General features: G+C 45.2%; 3 protein-coding genes across 9 annotated transcripts in view; 1 reads left to right on the top strand and 2 right to left on the bottom strand.

Moving 5' to 3' along the window:
• Window positions 1-6,073, bottom strand: part of spinb (spindlin b) — a 7,418-nt gene extending 1,345 nt beyond the window's left edge. Inside the window, exons 1-7 of one of the 2 annotated variants that reach the window (XM_035639160.2) lie at window positions 5,940-6,073; window positions 4,039-4,363; window positions 3,538-3,586; window positions 3,300-3,394; window positions 2,992-3,147; window positions 2,402-2,635; window positions 1-2,098 (exon numbers count right to left, since the gene is read on the bottom strand). The exon at window positions 1-2,098 is cut by the window's left edge and continues 1,345 nt beyond it. In XM_035639160.2, coding sequence (XP_035495053.1) covers window positions 1,899-2,098; window positions 2,402-2,635; window positions 2,992-3,147; window positions 3,300-3,394; window positions 3,538-3,586; window positions 4,039-4,090 — 786 coding nt within the window. In that variant the 5' untranslated portion in view covers window positions 4,091-4,363; window positions 5,940-6,073 and the 3' untranslated portion in view covers window positions 1-1,898. Of the gene's footprint in view, window positions 2,099-2,401; window positions 2,636-2,991; window positions 3,148-3,299; window positions 3,395-3,496; window positions 3,587-4,038; window positions 4,364-5,939 lie in introns of those variants that run through there. The other variant, XM_035639161.2, reaches the window with a different exon arrangement.
• Window positions 6,074-7,084: 1,011 nt separating this feature from the next.
• On the top strand, window positions 7,085-16,901 carry mfsd14bb (major facilitator superfamily domain containing 14Bb). Of its 2 annotated transcripts, XM_035639159.2 has the most exons (13): window positions 7,085-7,962; window positions 9,402-9,494; window positions 9,999-10,061; window positions 10,164-10,291; window positions 11,240-11,354; window positions 12,404-12,622; window positions 12,714-12,827; window positions 12,943-13,014; window positions 13,242-13,354; window positions 13,538-13,635; window positions 13,713-13,855; window positions 13,944-14,193; window positions 15,534-16,901. In XM_035639159.2, exons 1-12 carry the CDS (start codon window positions 7,906-7,908, stop codon window positions 14,172-14,174), a joined length of 1,446 nt encoding a protein of 481 aa, XP_035495052.1. In that variant the 5' UTR covers window positions 7,085-7,905; the 3' UTR covers window positions 14,175-14,193; window positions 15,534-16,901. The 2 variants fall into 2 exon arrangements, with proteins under 2 accessions (XP_035495052.1, XP_035495051.1); XM_035639158.2 differs by having other exon boundaries at window positions 7,087-7,962; window positions 13,944-16,901.
• Window positions 16,902-18,671: 1,770 nt separating this feature from the next.
• The window catches only part of lrrc2 (leucine rich repeat containing 2), a 6,413-nt gene continuing 5,084 nt past the window's right edge, over window positions 18,672-20,000 (bottom strand). For all 5 annotated transcript variants that reach the window (XM_047329062.1, XM_047329065.1, XM_035639824.2 and 2 more), the window contains 2 exons: window positions 18,917-19,083; window positions 18,672-18,781 (listed from right to left, as the gene is read on the bottom strand). In XM_047329062.1, the coding sequence (XP_047185018.1) occupies window positions 18,732-18,781; window positions 18,917-19,083 (217 nt within the window). In that variant the 3' untranslated portion in view covers window positions 18,672-18,731. The remainder of the gene's footprint in view (window positions 18,782-18,916; window positions 19,084-20,000) is intronic.

Here is a 20,000-nt window from a genome sequence, read left to right as displayed (position 1 = left end):
TTGGATTTAGGGGAAACATACCAGAAAATCAGAAAAGCAGATTCTAGAGCAGTAATCAATATCATCTATTAAATACCAGATTCTATAAGCAGAATAAGTGATTTAATCTTAAGTAAATTGTTCCAGAACTCACATTAGCTGTGTTTCTAGATTCAGAACAACAGTCTCCATCTTCTAGAATCTGAAGTTGTCAATTAAAGAACAGTTAATTTGTTATTCCTCGTGCACGATGGGACGTGTCCCAGAGTCAAATCACAGATTCTAGAACAAGATGCTAAACTACTTGTGGAACCAACACCACTGATTCTGAGCTGCAACGTAATCGTTCTGGAATCGGAGCGTGAAAGTTCCATGATGAGAATTTATGTTCACAAAAACGTCCGCAGAATAACTTTCCAGAGTCTCCGTGTTCTAGAGTCAGAGCGCTGATCCAGAGCAGCGATGACGGGGTGTAAAAGTTCTAGATTCCAGGATCAGGACAAACAACTAAATGTTCAGGAAATGTAACCAGGAACGTTCTCGATTTAAATCCAGAGAGAAAATCCACTTTTCCAAAACATTTTGTTTTCAGGCCCATGACATGTGGTGGGCGGAGCTACATCAGCTGAGAGCGCGAGGAAGTGAAATGATTGACAACGTCTCTTCCGGCCCCCGCTGGACTGAGCATGAGGATTACGCAGGGAGCTGATATGTCAATTGACATGTTTACACGTTATTAAAAACAATAATAATCCCACACGGCGAACGTCCCCAAAGCCGCCGGGATCGAACCCCCGAGCTTCTCGCCGCCAAGCAGAGACGGTCCAGAAGAAAACAAAGTGACGCTGCAGCTCCAACACACAAGAACTGAAACAGAAACAAAACACAGAACCACAGATTGATAAAACAACTGGGGGGGTTAAAGAGGGGCCGGACGCTGGAGGGGCGGGGTTTAAAGTGACCTCGAGTTCAGAGATGTGAAGTTTTCTAATACGTCATGCTCACATTATGGTTTTTATTAAACGTGAAGACTGATTCAGTGACGTTAGAGGATCATCGGGGTCCGATGACCCTTGACCCCTCCTCGACTTTAACCCCATAGTTTATTTAATGTGTCTATTCAGATCACAGACGTCAAACAGGTTGTTCAAGTTTCAACAACACTTAAATACTTTTCTGGAAACATTTTTTGGCACAACAATAAAAAACATCAGACAGAAAATTCAACCTTTTAAAAACATCAGTGGAAACTTTACGTTGAAATCGTGGAACTGAATCAGAAACAAGAGAAACAAATGAGAGGACGTTCAAAGGTAAAAAAAAATGTATAAAGCGACGACGTCGTAGCGTGGCGGTTTCTCTCCGAGCTGAAAGTCATTGTGGGTAAAGAGTCTGCGTGCTCTGGTTCCTCCATGGCGTCCTGCGATAAGCGTCTTTGTTTAGCGGGGGGGCGGGGTCACTGCGTCTCAGCAGACCAGCTGATGGTCGAGACGGGTTCGAGCCCTGGGGCGACGTTTTCCATGTTCCTAAAGTTCCGTCCCTTCGTGAACCCAGACAGACTCCGACCCGGAGGAAGGCGGCGATGGGTCCAGGTCTGTTCGGACCAGAGGGGTCTCAGGATCGAGTCGGAGGAAACGTCCTGACGAGGATCTGGATACTGACGAGCGACTGCTCACGACCCTGCAGTGGGTCTGGAACCTTTTGTTTCTTCTCCGGTGTTTTAAGGCGTTTCATCAAAATACGACAGTAAAAACAAAAACGGGGAATGATCCGCCTGGGGCGTCTCCACCGAGGGCGGAGTCTTGAGATGTTTCAGACCTTCACTGGGAGGGCGGGGCGGCGATGGAGGGCGTGTTCGGTGGATCTAGGCAGGACGAGTCAATGTCTTTACGGGGCGTCCCGGACCGGCTCCTCTGGTCTTAGGACGTTTTGACCAGGTCGTAGACGTAGATGTGGAAGTCGTCGTCGAACTTGATGAAGTAGACGGAGGGTTTGGCCTCCACCTGGTGGATGACCATCCCCGACCGCTTGCCGCCGTCCTCCTTGGCGTACTCCACCTGTTTGCCCACCAGACTGTCGACCACCTCGCCGGGCTCACGCTCCGCCGCCACGCTGTCGTCTGCAGGGGGAGACAGAGATTGTGGATAATTACTTTTATTTTGAAAAGTCACCAGGTACAATCTGTGTTTCAGGGCGTTTGACTCTGGAGAAACGACGACATCGTACGACCACATAGCCACAACGTTAACGTCTGGTTTTATGCGACCAGAAATACAAGACCCGGGCGAGAACGTGGAACCTTTTATATATCAGCAGATATATTGCTATCATCATAATGTGTTGGCCACGTTCTTTTTTTTAAAGAGAGATGAATCCGTCGGACGTGATGATGTCACTGCCGGGCGGCGACCACGTGACTCACTGGAGTCGGGCATGATGCGCAGGTCGCCCTCCTTGTAGTCGTCCAGCAGCTGGTACATGTAGAGGACCGGGTCTTTCTCGTAGGTGATGTAGAACCAGGCTGTCATGATGGGAGCCCGGGCCAGAACCATCCCCCTCCACTCCTCCTTCGGCCCGTCCTCCGTCTCGAACATGTGCTCCACCGCCTTGCCGATCATCGTCTCCGCCAGCATCGAGTCGCTCACACGGGCCGGAGCTGGACCAATCACAGACAACGTGTATTAATATACGGTTACCATCCGGGCCTCGGAAGCAGCTCAACTCACAGACTGAAAATACCCTGGATCGCCCCCTGGTGTCTGACTGCAGGACAGGTCACAAGCCCCGCCCCCCGATGTCTGGCTGCACTACAGGTCACAAGCCCCGCCCCCCGATGTCTGGCTGCACTACAGGTCATAAGCCCCGCCCCCCGGGGACTCATGATTGGTCCAGTCTATGATTCTTTCTACTTGTTGCCCTGTGTCCGTCGCCTCACTGATCATCATGTATATATATGAATCATAACCACGTCTCATGTATCCAGGGATTCTAACTCCCTGCCTCCGTCCTCACCCACTCTGTCGGGCAGCACCTCCAGCCCGACCACACGCTCGTCTCCATAAAGCTCCAGACCGTAGATGCAGTCGAAGCCGTCGTACTTGATCAGGTAGAGGGACGGGTTGACGGGCACCTGGTCCAGGACTGTCCCCTTCCACTGGGACGACTTACCTGAGAGGAGGCGGAGCCACAAACCAACAACTGTCAAACACTCCTCCATCACCTCTGCTGTATTTCAATGTGTTCACTCAACAGCAGCTGTTAGACACATAAACATGTTGATGAATAATTATTAATAAGTGCATCAGCGGCGGCTCACTCACTTCCCTCCTTCCAGATGTGCTGGATCCTGCAGCCAACGATGTTCCTGCGGGGCGGAGTCAGAGTCTTACTGGGACCAACACTGGTCCTCTGTTTCCTGCAGGAGGAAAAAGAGGAGGAGGAGTCAAGTTTTCTTTATCGTTTCAAATTAGATTTTTATGTCAAAACATAAAGTTAGGAAATGTAAACAAAGACTCACATCGAAAAACTCAGGACTCATGTGGATCTGATGACACTTACTTGTGCGAGTTCTTTTTCTTCATCATGTTTGCCGACACGCCTGAATGTCCTGAAACGCGCACACACACACACACACACACACACACACACACACACACACACACACACACACACACACACACACACACACACACACATTGAGCACAGAGAGGTGGTGCATTCAGGGACCAGATTCTTCACGTGTTTCATGAGTGTTGGTTTCTGGTTCCTCTCCTGGATCACGTCATGTGATCACATGTTTATATTTAGTTTCTGCTCCACACACACACACACTCCATTACCCATGAGCCTCAGCAGCTCGAAACACAACGTGAAGCTCTGTGATTGGACGTTTGTTAGTGAACTGCACCATGGGAGTCGTAGTTGAGGTCTCTCCTTCAGTGTTTCTGTCCACGGGCGTCTTCAGCTCCGAGAAGCAGAAGTTCCACCGACATGGTGACCGATGCACTTTGACGTGTGTGTGTGTGTGTGTGTGTGTGTGTGTGCGTGTGTGAGACTCACCCCCGTCTGCTCGGGGCCGCGGGGCCGCTGGACTCTTGAATGGGGTCTTCATTCATCCACCTGTAGGGGGCAGCCAGCCAGGCCACCGGTCCAGGCTAACTGCTGGAGTCTGACAGGTTTAGGCAAGGGGGGGTGGGGGCGGGGAGGGGAGGGGAAAGGGTAGGGAAAGGGAAAGGAGGGAGGAGGTGGTGGGGAGAGAAGGAGCTCCAGGAACTAGGCTGGGCCCGGGACAGACTGCATCCGGGGCCGGGTTCAGACTATCACCTGGAGACTGAGGCCACGTCGCAGCAGCTGATGGACGCGATGAGGAGACGCTGCGAGGAGCCTGAGGGAGGAGACGTGATGTCATATCCTGTTCACATCCATAATCTATAACCTTCAATAATCCTTGTTAGCTCGGAAATTCACATACACAGGTCACAACCTCAGAGGTCAAAGGTCGAATCCTCCATCCTTCTGCTCGGTACTATATAATATATAACATATTCTTATATATTATATACAGTATCCTCCCACTGAACTTTCATTGGCTGATTCCAGAGTAATAACAATTAAAACAATTTTCAACCACTGACTGTATATAAAGACCATCACTGACTGTATATAAAGACAATCACTGACTGTATATAAAGACGATCACTGACTGTATATAAAGACGATCAGTGACTGTATATAAAGACGATCACTGACTGTATATAAAGACGATCAGAGACTGTATATAAAGACGATCAGTGACTGTATATAAAGACGATCAGTGACTGTATATAAAGACAATCAGAGACTGTATATAAAGACGATCAGTGACTGTATATAAAGACAATCAGAGACTGTATATAAAGACGATCAGTGACTGTATATAAAGACGATCACTGACTGTATATAAAGACAATCAGAGACTGTATATAAAGACGATCAGTGACTGTATATAAAGACGATCACTGACTGTATATAAAGACAATCAGAGACTGTATATAAAGACGATCAGTGACTGTATATGAAGACGATCAGTGACTGTATATAAAGACGATCACTGACTGTATATAAAGACGATCAGTGACTGTATATAAAGACGATCAGAGACTGTATATAAAGACGATCAGTGACTGTATATGAAGACGATCAGAGACTGTATATAAAGACGATCAGTGACTGTATATAAAGACGATCAGAGACTGTATATAAAGACGATCAGAGACTGTATATAAAGACGATCAGTGACTGTATATAAAGACGATCACTGACTGTATATAAAGACAATCAGAGACTGTATATAAAGACGATCAGTGACTGTATATGAAGACGATCAGTGACTGTATATAAAGACGATCACTGACTGTATATAAAGACGATCACTGACTGTATATAAAGACGATCAGTGACTGTATATAAAGACCATCACTGACTGTATATAAAGACAATCACTGACTGTATATAAAGACGATCAGTGACTGTATATGAAGACGATTATTGATCATATACAGTCTATGGTAAAGACCTGAGTCATCAGGTCATCAACATGTCAAACACCTGAGTTACCTGAGACACACACACACATACACACACAGACACACACACAGACATTCACACACACACAGGTGATGAGCTGCTGGTTGTTTTGGCGGCTGATGAAGATGAAGATGAGGATGAAGATGAGGTCATGACCCTCCTCACTAACTCAGCTCAGTGGTTCAGTCCATATTGCGTCAGTATTTACAAAAATCCGCATCGGTGCAAAAAAAGGCGCAAGCGAACAAAGGGAGCGGGGGGGGGGGGGGGGGGGGGGGGGGCGTCTGTTAGCAGGAACACTCTGGCGCTAAGCTAGCTGCTCTGCGGTAAACCCCCGCAGCGGACGAGCGGCCCGGTCCGGGTCGGTCCGAGGGTCCGAGGCCGCGGGTTCTTACCGATGTTCAATCAGCGTCGCATCATGATCCTGATCAGCCGCCGTCGATCACATCGATCCGCTCTGCCTCCTCCTGCGTCTGCGCTGCGTCAAGTTAACTGCGCCAAGATGGAGGGCGGGCGGAAACAGGGCAGCGAGGCCTTCAAAATAAAAGCAATTTTGATGCAATGCGATTTTATATTTTTATTATAAATAATGACCCAGCATCTGGTGAGCAAGATACAACGGAAGTGCTGAACTGTCACATTGAAATTAAAAATATCACCGGTGTTTCTCGTTACTACGACATATTTTTGTCGTTATAACGGGAAAGTTTCACGTTAAAATCTCGATATCTACTTGTTTCCTAAAATGTTTGGCAACACACCTTTCCAGCAGATTTTGACTTCTTAAGAACGTGCACAGATGAGACAAAAACAATTTGTTACAGACCTCGTTTTAATGAGAAAGTTATCACATTACAACGTGAAACTTTCAAGTCATAGTGAGAAAAATATGTCTTAATAACCAGAAGACGTTTTTAATTCTAGAGAAAATCAGCAGGTTTGTGTTTTTCCATATCACCAGAACAAGATACTGTAGATTGACAGAGATGACAACTAAGTTTATAACACATTATGTTTTCCTCTTTGGCAACAAAAAAATCTTTTGCCTTATATATATATATATATTAGTCTTTTATTTATTAGAGCCCGACCAACCGATATCATGGGCCAACAGATACGAGCCTTTAAATGTGCATTTATGTTTTTACATTTCATTTTCTTTATTCAAATTATATTTATTTGGTTGTATTTGTAAGTTCTATTTGTTTTGAATGATAAAGTCCATGGTTAAACTAAAATATCTTTCATTACATTTCTTTGTCATGAAGGTTTGATAACGGCATCTTAGAAATTATTGACAGATTTAAAATACATGTATGTGTATCGGTATCAGGAATATTGTACTCTCTAAAATCGATATCGGCATCGGCCCCGAAAAAAATCGATATCGGTCGGCCTCTAATATTTATACATAGTTTCATCTTCAAAAAGAATCGTCATCTAAAAACCATCAAATGTGAAAATTGTCATGTCCGGGTTTATTCTGAAAACCCCCGCCCGGTAGTGTGGAGTATTACGGCGGGAGCTTGACGCAGTTTTCTGCAGGTTTTTCCATTAAAGCCAAAAAATTCTTGCGCCGCCGAGTCCCGCCTTTCTCTCTCTTGCTAAATAGTGATCCATCGGAATGTTGCTCAGCGAGCTCGGCCTCTGCGCTTTCCTGCCAAATACTGACTCTCTTGGTTGTGACCTGTTTTCTTCACCGGGCTGCGCCGCGACGGTTACAGGCGGTTACACGCGGACACGATCCGGTCGCTGCTGCGCGCAGACACGAGACTCGCACCGACACCGAGCGACGTTAATCATATCAAACAGTCGCTGCTCTGCAGTGCAGCGGCGGCTCGGCAGGTGGCGCTCGTCTTTCCCCGTGTACAGAGTCGCGGAGCAGACCGGGGACCAGTGATCTGATCCGGAGTCAGGTCCTCCAGCTGTTCACGGAGTCAACAGGAATAACAGCTGATCTCGAAGCAGCTGGTAGAGAGGAGCGGGCGAAATCGCCTTCGTTCTGTGCGACCGGAACGGCACATCGGGGCGGTGTTTGTGCACGTTACGTCTACACTGATCGACACGAAGCGACAGCACCGCTCGCCCGGGAGACTCAGGTGATACAAAGCAAAGTGACCGGCAGTTACACTCCAGCCAGAGCGGAGGAATTCGGGTCAAAGAACCGAGAAGCCGAGTCTCCGCCACAGTCGACCGCCCCGGTGCGACCCGGTCCAACCCGGTCCAGATCCAGGTCCATGAGAGCGCCGCAGGGACGTAGTCACACTCACACAGCGGGACACCCTGGAAGAGACGGACGGGCCGCAGGGGGATGCCGGACACCGCGCACTCGACGTGACAATCGTCGCGGCAAGATGTGAGATGAACCGGGAGAAAACATCGACCGAGGCCAGCGACATCATGTCGGTCCGGAGCCCGGTGAGTGCAGCGCGGCAGCGGGCCAGTTAGCACCGCCCGCTCAAGTAAAGATACAAAGCGAACAAACCCAAAGACAGACGGAGCGCGTGAAGCCGCTGGAGGGGGCGCTCGTTTAGTGTCGTTAGCGTCGTTAGCAGCTAGCAGCTAGCAGCTAGCGCTCAGACTCCGTTAGCTCTGATCTCAAACTAGCTAACCGGCTAGTTAGCTGAGGCTAACTGCAGGTTCTCCTCTGTACTCTGACGTGTCCTGGAGGAAGAAGTAAAAGTACCACTACCTCAGAGTAGGAGTACTACTACGTCAGAGTAAAAGTACTACTACCTCAGAGTAAAAGTACTACTACCTCAGACTAGAAGTACTACCACTACCTCAGAGTAGAAGTACTACTACGTCAGAGTAAAGGTAATACTACGTCAGAGTAGAAGTACTACTACCTCAGAGTAGAAGTACTACTACCTCAGAGTAAAAGTACTACTACCTCAGAGAAGAAGTAGTACTACGTCAGAGTAAAGGTAGTACTACATCAGAGTAGAAGTACTACTACATCAGAGTAGAAGTACTACTACGTAAGAGTAGAAGTACTCCATCACAAGTAAAGGTCCTGCTATAGATACATTACTAATGTAACAGTATGTCAATAGTATCAGGAAACTACAGTCATCGCAATGAAATAATTACAAAACGTTTACTGTGACGTTTCATTGTTTATATATATATATATATATATATATATATATATATATATATATATATATAATTAATACACTACATTTGATTAAAATCGTAGATTTTTTAAAAAGCTGCTGGAACTTGACGATCACAGACAACTTGACAAAATCAATAAAAACTGTTTAATGTTTGAACTCCATGATCTGGGATCAGTGTGTTTTATACACGATACACAACCTGGAGAATTGTTCCAGTTGTTGGACTGTGGGACTCAGTTTGTCAGGTCGTTCACATGCAGTTTAGAAACCTGATTATATTCAGGTTGAGTCAAAACCTGTAAAACACCTCACAGGTCAACAGACCTAGATAACTCCTGTAGTAACCAGGGGATTTAAACACGAGGACGTCGCCACGGCAACGTAACGTTACGGAGGCGTAGAGAATGTACAAGATGTTCAGCTCTGAAGAGTCGACCATGCTCTCCTCCGCTTTCCAAGTTGTTGTGATTTTGACAAGTCAACCGGAAGAAATAGTCTTATTCCGAACGAGGCGGACGCTGTTAGAGCGCCACCTGCTGCACCGGAGGCAGAGTTACTCGCGTCATTCTTCACATTCTTCCTCACTCATGTATACGAGGAGAACCCCGGTTACTGCTGTGACTGTAAACCAGTGTCTCAGCACAGTGCAGAGGTCAGAGGCTATTTTCTACCCACAGGTGAATAATTCATGTTTCCTCTCCTCTTCCCTCCTCTTCCCTCTCTTTCTCACCGCAGCCCGGACGAGGCCGAGCCAAAGTCACTCATGCGGTGGTGGTGATCTTCCTGGAGTTCTTCGCCTGGGGGCTGCTGACCACGCCCATGCTCACCGTAAGTAAAAGGCACACAACAACAACATCGGCTCAGCGCTTCTCGTACGGTGAACGTTTCAGCCGAGCGGTCGCAGAATGACCCGGTCCACAACCAATCAGATCACTGGAAACAAGTCAGCATTCCTACAGGATCCTGACGATAAAGAACAATAGATCATAGAATTGTTTCTGCTCCAGACTTGTCATGTGTCTCAGACAAAAGGAGAGAGAGTTTATATTGTTATACATAATGTTGATTATAGCTGTAACAATAAGTCTGTCACGTACATGCACAATCTTTGGTCAGTTTTAATCAATTTAATAAACATGTAATTGATAATCAGTTACTCATCTGCGTCCCTGTGTTTGAAACACAAAATGAGTTTCATCAAACTTTCTCAAAAAATAAAGTTTGAATGAATTTGACATGACGTGGAATTCGTTTGAATGTTTTCTCATAAGTAAAACTTGGATGGACTGATGGACCTGATGATGATGATGTAGTTGTTGTTGTTGTCGTCAGGTTCTCCACGAGACGTTTCCTCAGCACACCTTCCTGATGAACGGCCTGGTTCAGGGAGTGAAGGTAAAAACATCCGACTCTGACAGATTCATGTTCACGAAAGTGACAATTAATTGATTATTAAAGCAGTTTGTTGTAATGAACGTTGTGTTGCGTTGTGCGCAGGGCTTCCTGTCATTCCTGTCGGCTCCTCTGATTGGTGCTCTCTCAGACATCTGGGGCAGGAAGTCCTTCCTCCTCATGACGGTCTTCTTCACCTGTGCCCCCATCCCCTTCATGAGGATCAGCCCCTGGTGAGACCACCGTGTGTGTGTGTGTGTGTGTGTGTGTGTGTGTGTGTGTGTGTGTGTGTGTGTGTGTGTGTGTGTGTGTGTGTGTGTGTGTGTGTGTGTGTGTGTGTGTGTGTGTGTGTGTGTGTGTGTGTGTGTGTGTGTGTGTGTGTGTGTGTGTGTGTGTGTGTGTGTGTGTGCCTGCGATAAATAACATTAAATCAAAACAAAACGCTGAACTGAAAGACAGTTTGAAGTCAGAAAAACAGACATGAGGATTCTGTGATGAATTTTGTGCAGCAGTTATGACAGTCTGGTCTGGTCTGGTCTGTTCTGTTCTGTTCTGTTCTGTTCTGTTCTGGTCTGGTCTGTTCTGGTCTGGTCTGGTCTGGTCTGGTCTGTTCTGGTCTGGTCTGGTCTGTTCTGTTCTGGTCTGGTCTGGTCTTGTCTGGTGGTGTGGGTTCAGGATCTGCTGCAGCTCGTCGACTCCTCAGCCTGAGGGAGTTTGACGGGTCACATGTTGTCATGTGATCATCTGAGGATCAGTCTCTGATCAGACTCTTAGTCAGAAACCAGCTGCTGCTGTTTGTGGTAACTGAGGCTCCTTATGAATCAGTAGGAAGGAAAAAAATGTGAAAGTTTCATGCATTGGATAATTTTTTAACAAAAATCACTTCATCAAACATGTTTCCAACAAAAAAACTCCTGTTGGCTCCACGTGTTTGACTGGATGATGAAATCTACTCACGTGTCCTCACTGAATGTCTGTCATGTGATTCAATCTCAGTCGATCTGAGGAGGATTTCATGGAATGTGTCACTGTGATGGTTGTTGCTCTACTTTTACCTTAAATGTCCTGTTTTCTACAAGCAGCCAATCACGATCTGTCGTGATCTAAAGTTCAGTCTGTTCACTGTCATGTCAACAAGCTTCTGGTCGTGATCCTGCGTTTCCCCGTGTCTCTGTGTGCAGGTGGTATTTTGCTCTGATCTCGGTCTCGGGGATCTTCGCCGTGACCTTCTCGGTGATCTTCGCCTACGTCGCCGACATCACGGAGGAGCACGAGAGGAGCACGGCCTACGGCCTGGTAACTACCGGCCGACTCATGGTGTTTCCTCTGGAATCAGGGTCAGAGGCAGGGAGTTCAGGACCAACACACACACACACGACCATCCAGTCGTAAACAGGAAGTAGATTGTCTCCTCTGCAGGTCGGTTGCTTAGTAACAGAAACTCCTGAAGGAGGAACAGCAATGGTGAAAAGTCAGAGCAGGGACGAGGTGAAACTGTTCCTGACAGGAAGTGATAGCGACACTTACAGCTAACAAGTAGTTGTTAGCAGTTAGTAGTTAGCTGTTAGTAATTAGCAGTTAGCTGTTAGTAATTAGCAGTTAGTAGTTAGTAATTAGCAGTTAGCTGTTAGTAATTAGCAGTTAGTAGTTAGCAGTTAGTAATTAGTAGTTAGTAATTAGCTGTTAGTAGTTAGCAGTTAGTAGTTAGCTGTTAGTAATTAGCAGTTAGTAGTTAGCTGTTAGTAATTAGCAGTTAGTAGTTAGTAATTAGCAGTTAGCTGTTAGCAGTTAGTAATTAGCAGTTAGTAGTTAGTAATTAGCAGTTAGCAGTTAGTAGTTAGTAATTAGCAGTTAGCTGTTAGTAGTTAGCAGTTAGTAGTTAGCAGTTAGTAGTTAGTAATTAGCAGTTAGTAGTTAGTAGTTAGCTGTTAGTAGTTAGCAGTTAGTAATTAGCAGTTAGTAGTTAGCAAAAAGGTAAACAGCTACCAGTCGCTGTTGAACTTGAGGATTTTTTAACTTTCACAAACAGCTCTCAGCTTCACTCACAGTGCTAATAGGCTAACCTGCTAGCTTCTAAGAACCAATCAGGAAGAGAACGTGGGCGTCGTCTGCGTCATCGTTTACAAACTTATACACAACCTGGAGTTTTCTCACTGAAACGGGACCAGCAGCGTTTCCACACGTCTCTGATTCACAGGCTGGAAAACTCCGCCAGGCGTAACCATAGCAACAGTGATGTAGTGGTGTGAATGTAGCTAGAGACACCCACATGAACATGCATCATAAACTGTCTGTTGGGTCGCTCACCTTCACCTCGTCTCTCTCTGTGTTTCGTGTCTCATCAGGTCTCGGCGACCTTCGCAGCCAGCTTGGTGACGAGCCCCGCCATCGGGGCCTACCTGTCTGCCCAATACGGGGACAGCCTTGTGGTCCTGGTTGCCACGGTGATCGCTGTGGCGGACATCGCCTTTGTGTTCTTCGTCGTCCCCGAGTCGCTGCCGGACAAGATGAGGCTGACGTCCTGGGGCTTCCCCATCTCCTGGGAGCAGGCCGACCCCTTCGCTGTGAGTTCACAGAGGAAGTTGATTGGTTGATTGATTGATTGACAGTTGTGTCAATAAGTCGTGACCTCACAGCTGATTGTGTTGTGTTCAGTCGCTGCGTCGTGTGGGGAAAGACACCACAGTGCTGCTGATCTGCGTCACAGTGTTCCTGTCCTACCTGCCGGAGGCCGGACAGTATTCCAGCTTCTTCCTCTACCTGAGACAGGTGAGACACACACACACACACACACACAGAGGTAGCTGTTAACTGTTAGTATTTAGCTGTTGGTAGGTAGCAGTTAGTAGGTAGCAGTGAGCAAACCTTTGTGTTTGTGTTTCAGGTGATCGAGTTTTCTCCTGCCACCATTGCCGCCTTCATCGCCATGGTGGGAATCCTGTCGATAGTCGCACAGGTATTGAACCAATCAGCTGATGGCACCTCGAACAAATTAACGTGAAGTGAAAATCATACAGATTAAGTGATTGTGTGTGTGTGTGTGTGTGTGTGTGTGTGTGTGTGTGTGTGTGTGTGTGTGTGTGTGTGTGTGTGTGTGTGTGTGTGTGTGTGTGTGTGTGTGTGTGTGTGTGTGTGTGTGTGTGTGTGTGTGTGTGTGTGTGTGTGTGTGTGTGTGTGTGTCAGACCCTCCTCCTCAGCGTCCTCATGAGGACCATAGGGAACAAGAACACGGTTCTGCTCGGTCTCGGCTTCCAGTTCTTCCAACTCGCCTGGTACGGCTTCGGCTCCGAGCCCTGGTGAGTCCCGCCTACAGCTGTGATATGTCACCAGACGTTTACAATGAATATGATTTCATATCCTCTTGAGATCAATAACGACATCAGAGTTCGTTCACTCGCACCTCAGACGATCATTTATATGAACTATTGATACTCGTTAACATCAGGCGCTTGATTCTCTGCTTCACCAATCTTCCTCAGGATGATGTGGGCGGCAGGAACAGTAGCAGCCATGTCGTCCATCACTTTCCCAGCAGTCTCCGCTCTGGTGTCACACAGTGCAGCACCTGACCAGCAAGGTGAGTACGAGGAAGGAAAGAACAAAAGGACCTAGGGAGAAAGATGGTCGTAACTTTGTGTGTGTGTGTGTTCTCAGGTGTGGCTCAGGGGATGATCACAGGTATCCGAGGTCTGTGTAACGGTCTGGGTCCGGCTCTCTACGGCTTCATCTTCTTCCTCTTCAACGTGGAGCTGGACAACATGGAGCCGGTGGAGGGGCGACCCGCCAAGAACACAGAGGTACACACACACACACACACACACACACACACACACTATATTTTCTTTTTACTTTTTGATGACGTCATATCCGTCTCTGTCTCTGCAGAGGTCCGTCATCCCCGGCCCTCCCTTCCTGTTCGGAGCTTGCGCCGTCTTATTCGCCCTCCTCGTCGCCGTCTTCATCCCGGAGCACCAGCCACTGACCGACGTCAAGACCGGCTCAGCGCGCAAGTCCAGCGGTGCCGGCGCCGCACACGCTCAGAGCGCCGGCCCTCTGGCCACGCCCACCAGTGACATGGAGGACATCGAGCCCCTCCTACAGGACAGCAGCATGTGACTGACAGCCTCCTCTGCAGGTCCCGCCCCTTTCAAAATAAACCAGCTTTTTTTTTAATTTGATCTGATTTTTATCAGATTCCAATTGTTCAGATGAGAATCTGGGAACGTCGGGCGGCGAGCGCACTGACCAGCTGCAGACACTTATTCATATTTCATTTAGCTGCTCCACGTCATCATCAATCTGTCGATCAGCAGAAAATAATTTCTGATTATTGATAATTACAAACGAATCTTCTCTATCGGTAAACTGAATCTGCTGCTACACTTTATTATTTTAAACACTGTGTAAACAGGCGTGTCGTCACACATCAGTGTCAACAACAACAATATTTATTCATATCAGTAATACACATATGATAATATCATATCAGTTTCACTCTCAGAACAGATCTGATCCCGAACAGACAAGTTGAAGATGAATTTGATTCAATTATAATTTTTTAAAATCCATTTTTCTACAGATGTTAATAATATATAATAGATCCACGATTATATCTTTATCGTGGATCTAAGATTGCAACATCAAATTAAAAACAAAAACAAACTCAATGATTCATGGGTGAATGAAGAAAAGATGATGACATCACTTCCTCTGTCGTTTCACACTCACGAGTCACCTACGACTCGGGGCTGCAGAGCTCCCTCGCCGCGCGGAGGTGTGTTGAATTGGCTTCACAGCTGATGTGTTTTCTAACTGAAAAGTTCCCCGGGACGGTGATGTCACAGCCGATCAAACCTCTCGTCTGCACCTCTCTGTTACTATGACAACAGTAGGCCACACCGAGCATGTGCGGAAACCGACCGGCCGTGACGTCATCGTCCTCTCCTGGGAAACGTTGTGACGGTTTATTTGAATTGAGCGTTGGAATCATTCAAAGCTCTGGACGGAGACTCAAGATCTGGACTTCATGATTCCAGTTTGAGATTTATTGATCCAGACTCTCGAGTCAGTCGCTCCAATCTGAGGCTCTTGGTTTTTATATCTCAGGTTCTGATTTATTAGAACATTTGATTAGTCTGATTTATTATCATGTGACGACAAGACTTCAGGAAGTGGAACGACCTCATCAAAGAAAACACAAGATTAGTTTTAACAGACGCTTTGTGTCACGAGCTCAGATGATCTGTTCATATCCTCAGATCATTATCAGTGATCTGGTGTTTAACTCCATGAGACGTGTGATGCGATGCTGCTGCTCCTCGAGTTACTGACCTCCTCCTCTGTGCTCTCGCCGCCGAGTTCAACTTTCAGAATCTGCAGGTTTTAAAAACCAAATTGTGCCATTTTTTTTTTCTTCATCCTTTTTACGTTTGTTTGTTTGTTTGTTTGTTTGTATGTTTGTTTGTTTGTGAAAAGGTCAAACCGCCACATTCCAGGGAAAGACGGAGATTCTCTGATTGGCATCATCGGACGTGGCGTTTGTGGCCGCCGAGCTGAAACGGTCGACTCCGTCACGTCTGTCGCTCGCTCCACGTTACTGTAGATGAGACGTGATGCATTTAGGTTCTGTCGGATGTTCGGGCAAACACGAGCTCCTGACTGCGGTGGGTGGGCTCGTGTCTGCCCCCTGGTGGCGGGTACAGGTCTGAGTACAGGATCATGTGTCCAGTGTTTTCATGAACGCGAACGCACCCCCAGGTTCCATCGTACCTCGGAAGTCGGGTTTATCGTTCCAATACAATTTTCGGAATTACGACCTCCTTGATGTCGGAAAAAAATCACCACCCCGACTGCTGAGGTAGAATGGAACACAAGGGGGGGGGCATCAACACCCTGTGTCCTGTCGCCGGGGTCGATGATGTCATGGCAGTCGATGATGTCGTGTTTGATGATGTCATGGCAGTCGATGATGTCGTGCAGCTTCATGAATCACTCACGTTCTAGCCACGGCGGATTTGTCCGTTGACGCAGCAGGATGTTTTCATCCAGACCTTATTTTCTAACTCAAATTAAAATCTTTAGATTTCTGGCTCATTAAAATTTTTAATCTCTCGCTCCTTTTAAAAAACCAAACTCCTCCGACTCGACTGAAACTTGAATCTTGTTTTTCGGTCGTTGAAGATTTCAAACGGAGACAGATGATCCTACAGGATGTTTTTCTACAGGTCAGTCTGCAGAGATGTTACTGAATGTCCCAGAATGCATCACTTCGTATGTGTCTGGGTCTTCGTCCCGTCTGCCGCCTCGTTCATGTGTCACTGGAAAGTTTCTCTCTCGACATCAGCAGATATTATTTTATATTTCAACATTTGTTTTGGTCTCGACTCTAGTTTTGTTTTTTCCTCCAGTTATTATACGTCAGTTGTTCAGACATTTAACATCTGACATCCGAGTTTTACTAAACGTGATATTGACTGAAGTGAAACTTTCCAGTGACGACGACGACAACGATGTGTTTTTAATCGTCGGGTCTTCATGAATCTGTTTACTGAGAAATTATTATCATTCGAAGAGAAACAGTTACTGATGCAGTCAAATACATGACATAGTAATATTGAATATATGGGTCATATATATATATATATATATATGTGACAGTATTACTCCCCTCTGACGCTGCACTTTAATTTCTCTGAATGTGCCTCGAAATCATTCTCTGTGTTCATATCAGTTTTTGTATAGAAACCAAGAGACGTGTTGTTGTTGCATCTTTTATCTTCTTAAGAACCTAATTTTGAATAATATCTATGATGATAATAATAAAGAGAACAGTATTGAATTTGACATTTGGACTTTTTTTTGCATTTATTAGTGTATTGACTCGTTGACTTACAGTTTTTTATCAATTAATTTCTAACTGTTGAATTTACTTTGTTAAAAAATAACTTTGTAACAAACAAGTCAGATCGGTTTATTAGTTTGTTTTTTTTAAATCAACTGATTTGAGTCTTTCACAGTTGATATCTGTGTTTATGATAACTTGATATGAAAACTGATTTTACAGAATTAACATTGAAGAAATTTAATGTTTCTAAATTTTACATCAAAATTAGCGTTAAATTAATCTACCGGTTTGGGGGTGAAATTTTTTTTATAATATCTGTATCTGTCCCCGAATTTATATCGGTCAAACTCTAGAAATGTGTGTATTAAAAAAGAAATTGTAATTAAAAATGATTTGGGATCAATTTAAAGATGATAACACTTCATATTTCACAAACAACATTTATTAAAATTTTTCAAAAATTCAGTTAAAACACACAGTTTATCATCAGAGCAGCACAAATATTAATATATAAATCTACCAACAGCAGCAGATCTGGAGATGACATCACTGACTGCGGAATAATGTACAATATAATGTGTAATGTACTTTTTGTAACGGAAATTCATTTGATTTATTTTTTTTAATCTGAAAACTTCAAACCTGTCAAATAAAAAAATATATTTTTGTGAAATCAATCAATTCACCAGACAAACAAACTATAATAAACTATTAACCACACGATTGGATTCCTTCCTGTTTAAAAATACATCTTTCATATTTCTTACATTTTCTCTTTGGTCACAACTTTTACTCTTCAAATAGATAAATCCAGTTTATTGAAATGTCACAACAACTGAAACACGACACAGTCAGAAATGAAAATTAATTGAAAATGACTGACTTGAAATCAATTCAACACAATTTGTGTCAAATATTAAATTGTGAAAAACGGGGCGGAGCATGAAAATCTGACGTCTGAGTTGAAGTCGAACTGTTTGAAATGTTGGAAATCTGTTTTTTGGAATGGAAGTAATTTTTGTAAAGTGAAAAAATAATCTGAAAACAAACCAAAGATCCACTCGCTCTTCATGAAATCATAAATCCACAGTTTCAAATTTTAAACCTATAATTCAACTTCACAATGCCTAAAAAATGTGGAAGCTCACTGCAAAAAAAATTAAATGTTAGAAATGATTTAAATCATGATTTAAAAATATCTGAAAAATAATGAAAGTCTGATTCATTTCATTTCTTTACTTATCTCTGAATAGTTTATTCATTTATGTTATTCATATTTAATTTATCTTTTTTTAATGAAAATGTCCTTATTTTGATTTTATGAAACAAAATGTGTCAAATTTAAAAAACAAATTGAATTAATGACTTCATTTACCTTTAATTCTGACTTATTTCGTCACAACTTAATTCATAAGTCATTTTATTTTCCATTGTATTATATTTCACTTTTATCTTTTCTTAGAAAGTTCTGTATCAAACCGTTTCAGCTTTCAGGCCAACCTTCTTCCTCCTCCTCCTCTTCCTCCTCTTCCTCTCCCTCTTCCTCTTCCTCCACCTCCTCTCTCTCTTCCTCCTCCTCCTCTCCCTCTCCCTCTTCCTCTTCCTCCACCTCCTCTCCCTCTTCCTCCTCCTCTTCCTCCTCTCCCTCTTCCTCTTCCTCCACCTCCTCTTCCTCTTCCTCCACCTCCTCTCCCTCTTCCTCCTCCTCTTCCTCCTCTCCCTCTTCCTCTTCCTCCACCTCCTCTCTCTCTTCCTCCTCCTCTTCCTCCTCTCCCTCTTCCTCCTCCTCTTCCTCTCTCTCTTCCTCCTCCTCCTCCTCCTCTTCCTCCTCACAGCAGGCAGGATATGGACACCTTGGTGGTGGAGTATGGTACGGTTTCTGAAGAGGGACAAACAACACGTCAGCTGGTTTATCTGATCACCTGTCCTCAGATTTTAATGTGAGATAATAGATAGATTTATGATATGCGATGATGTATATATAAAATGACAGATGTTGCTGTCCGAGTGTGACCTCTGTCCTTCAGCGTGCTGACGTAGGCCTCGATGAACTCCTTCTCTCTGCCGTCCTTCTTCACCTCCTCCTCCTCTCCAGACCCTCTCCAGCTCCTCCTCTTCTTCTGCTCTTTCTCTTTCTTTTTCTTCTCTGAACTCTTTGTGTTGTCGCACAGTCGGATGAACCTGCACAAACAACAGTTACTGCTCGGAACTCTGCAGACCTCAGTTCAGATTTATATTTATATCACTGAATTAATATTCATCTGTAATAGGCTGGAGAACCAGCTTGGTTTCATGCGGAGTTCCACAAGGATCGACTCTGGGTCCTCTACTCTTTGTTCTTTTTGTCACTAGGGGGCGATAAGCAGCATCGTCAGCAATAAACTGAAAATGAGTGTGTACTTGATGTCGGGGTGTGTGTGTGTGTGTGTGTGTGTGTGTGTGTACTTGATGTCGGGGTGTGTGTGTGTGTGTGTGTGTGTGTGTGTGTGTGTACTTGATGTCGGGGTGTGTGTGTGTGTGTGTGTGTGTGTGTACTTGATGTCGGGGTGTGTGTGTGTGTGTGTGTGTGTGTGTACTTGATGTCGGGGGGTGTGTGTGTGTGTGTGTGTGTGTGTGTGTGTACTTGATGTCGGGGTGTGTGTGTGTGTGTGTGTGTGTGTGTACTTGATGTCGGGGGGTGTGTGTGTGTGTGTGTGTGTGTGTGTGTGTGTGTGTACTTGATGTCGGGGTGTGTGTGTGTGTGTGTGTGTACTTGATGTCGGGGTGTGTGTGTGTGTGTGTGTGTGTGTGTGTGTGTGTGTGTGTGTGTACTTGATGTCGGGTTGTGTGTGTGTGTGTGTGTGTGTGTGTGTTTGTGTGTGTGTGTGTGTGTTTGTGTGTGTGTGTGTACTTGATGTCGGGTTGTGTGTGTGTGTGTGTGTGTGTGTGTGTTTGTGTGTGTGTGTGTGTGTTTGTGTGTGTGTGTGTGTGTGTGTGTGTGTACTTGATGTCGGGTTGTGTGTGTGTGTGTGTGTGTGTGTGTGTTTGTGTGTGTGTGTGTGTGTTTGTGTGTGTGTGTGTACTTGATGTCGGGTTGTGTGTGTGTGTGTGTGTGTGTG

Source organism: Scophthalmus maximus, chromosome 19 (assembly GCF_022379125.1).
Source record: "Scophthalmus maximus strain ysfricsl-2021 chromosome 19, ASM2237912v1, whole genome shotgun sequence".
NCBI lineage: Eukaryota > Metazoa > Chordata > Actinopteri > Pleuronectiformes > Scophthalmidae > Scophthalmus > Scophthalmus maximus.
The sequence above is the reverse complement of the archived record's forward strand: the minus strand, read 5'-3'. Positions and strand labels throughout refer to the sequence as shown.

Coding starts and splice junctions, on each gene's coding strand:
- mfsd14bb (XM_035639159.2), top strand. CDS start 7,906: ATGAACCGGGAGAAAACATCGACCGAGGCCAGCGACATCATGTCGGTC. Junction 10,062..10,163: donor GCCTGGTTCAGGGAGTGAAG/GTAAAAACATCC, acceptor CGTTGTGCGCAG/GGCTTCCTGTCATTCCTGTC. Junction 13,856..13,943: donor GACCCGCCAAGAACACAGAG/GTACACACACAC, acceptor CTGTCTCTGCAG/AGGTCCGTCATCCCCGGCCC.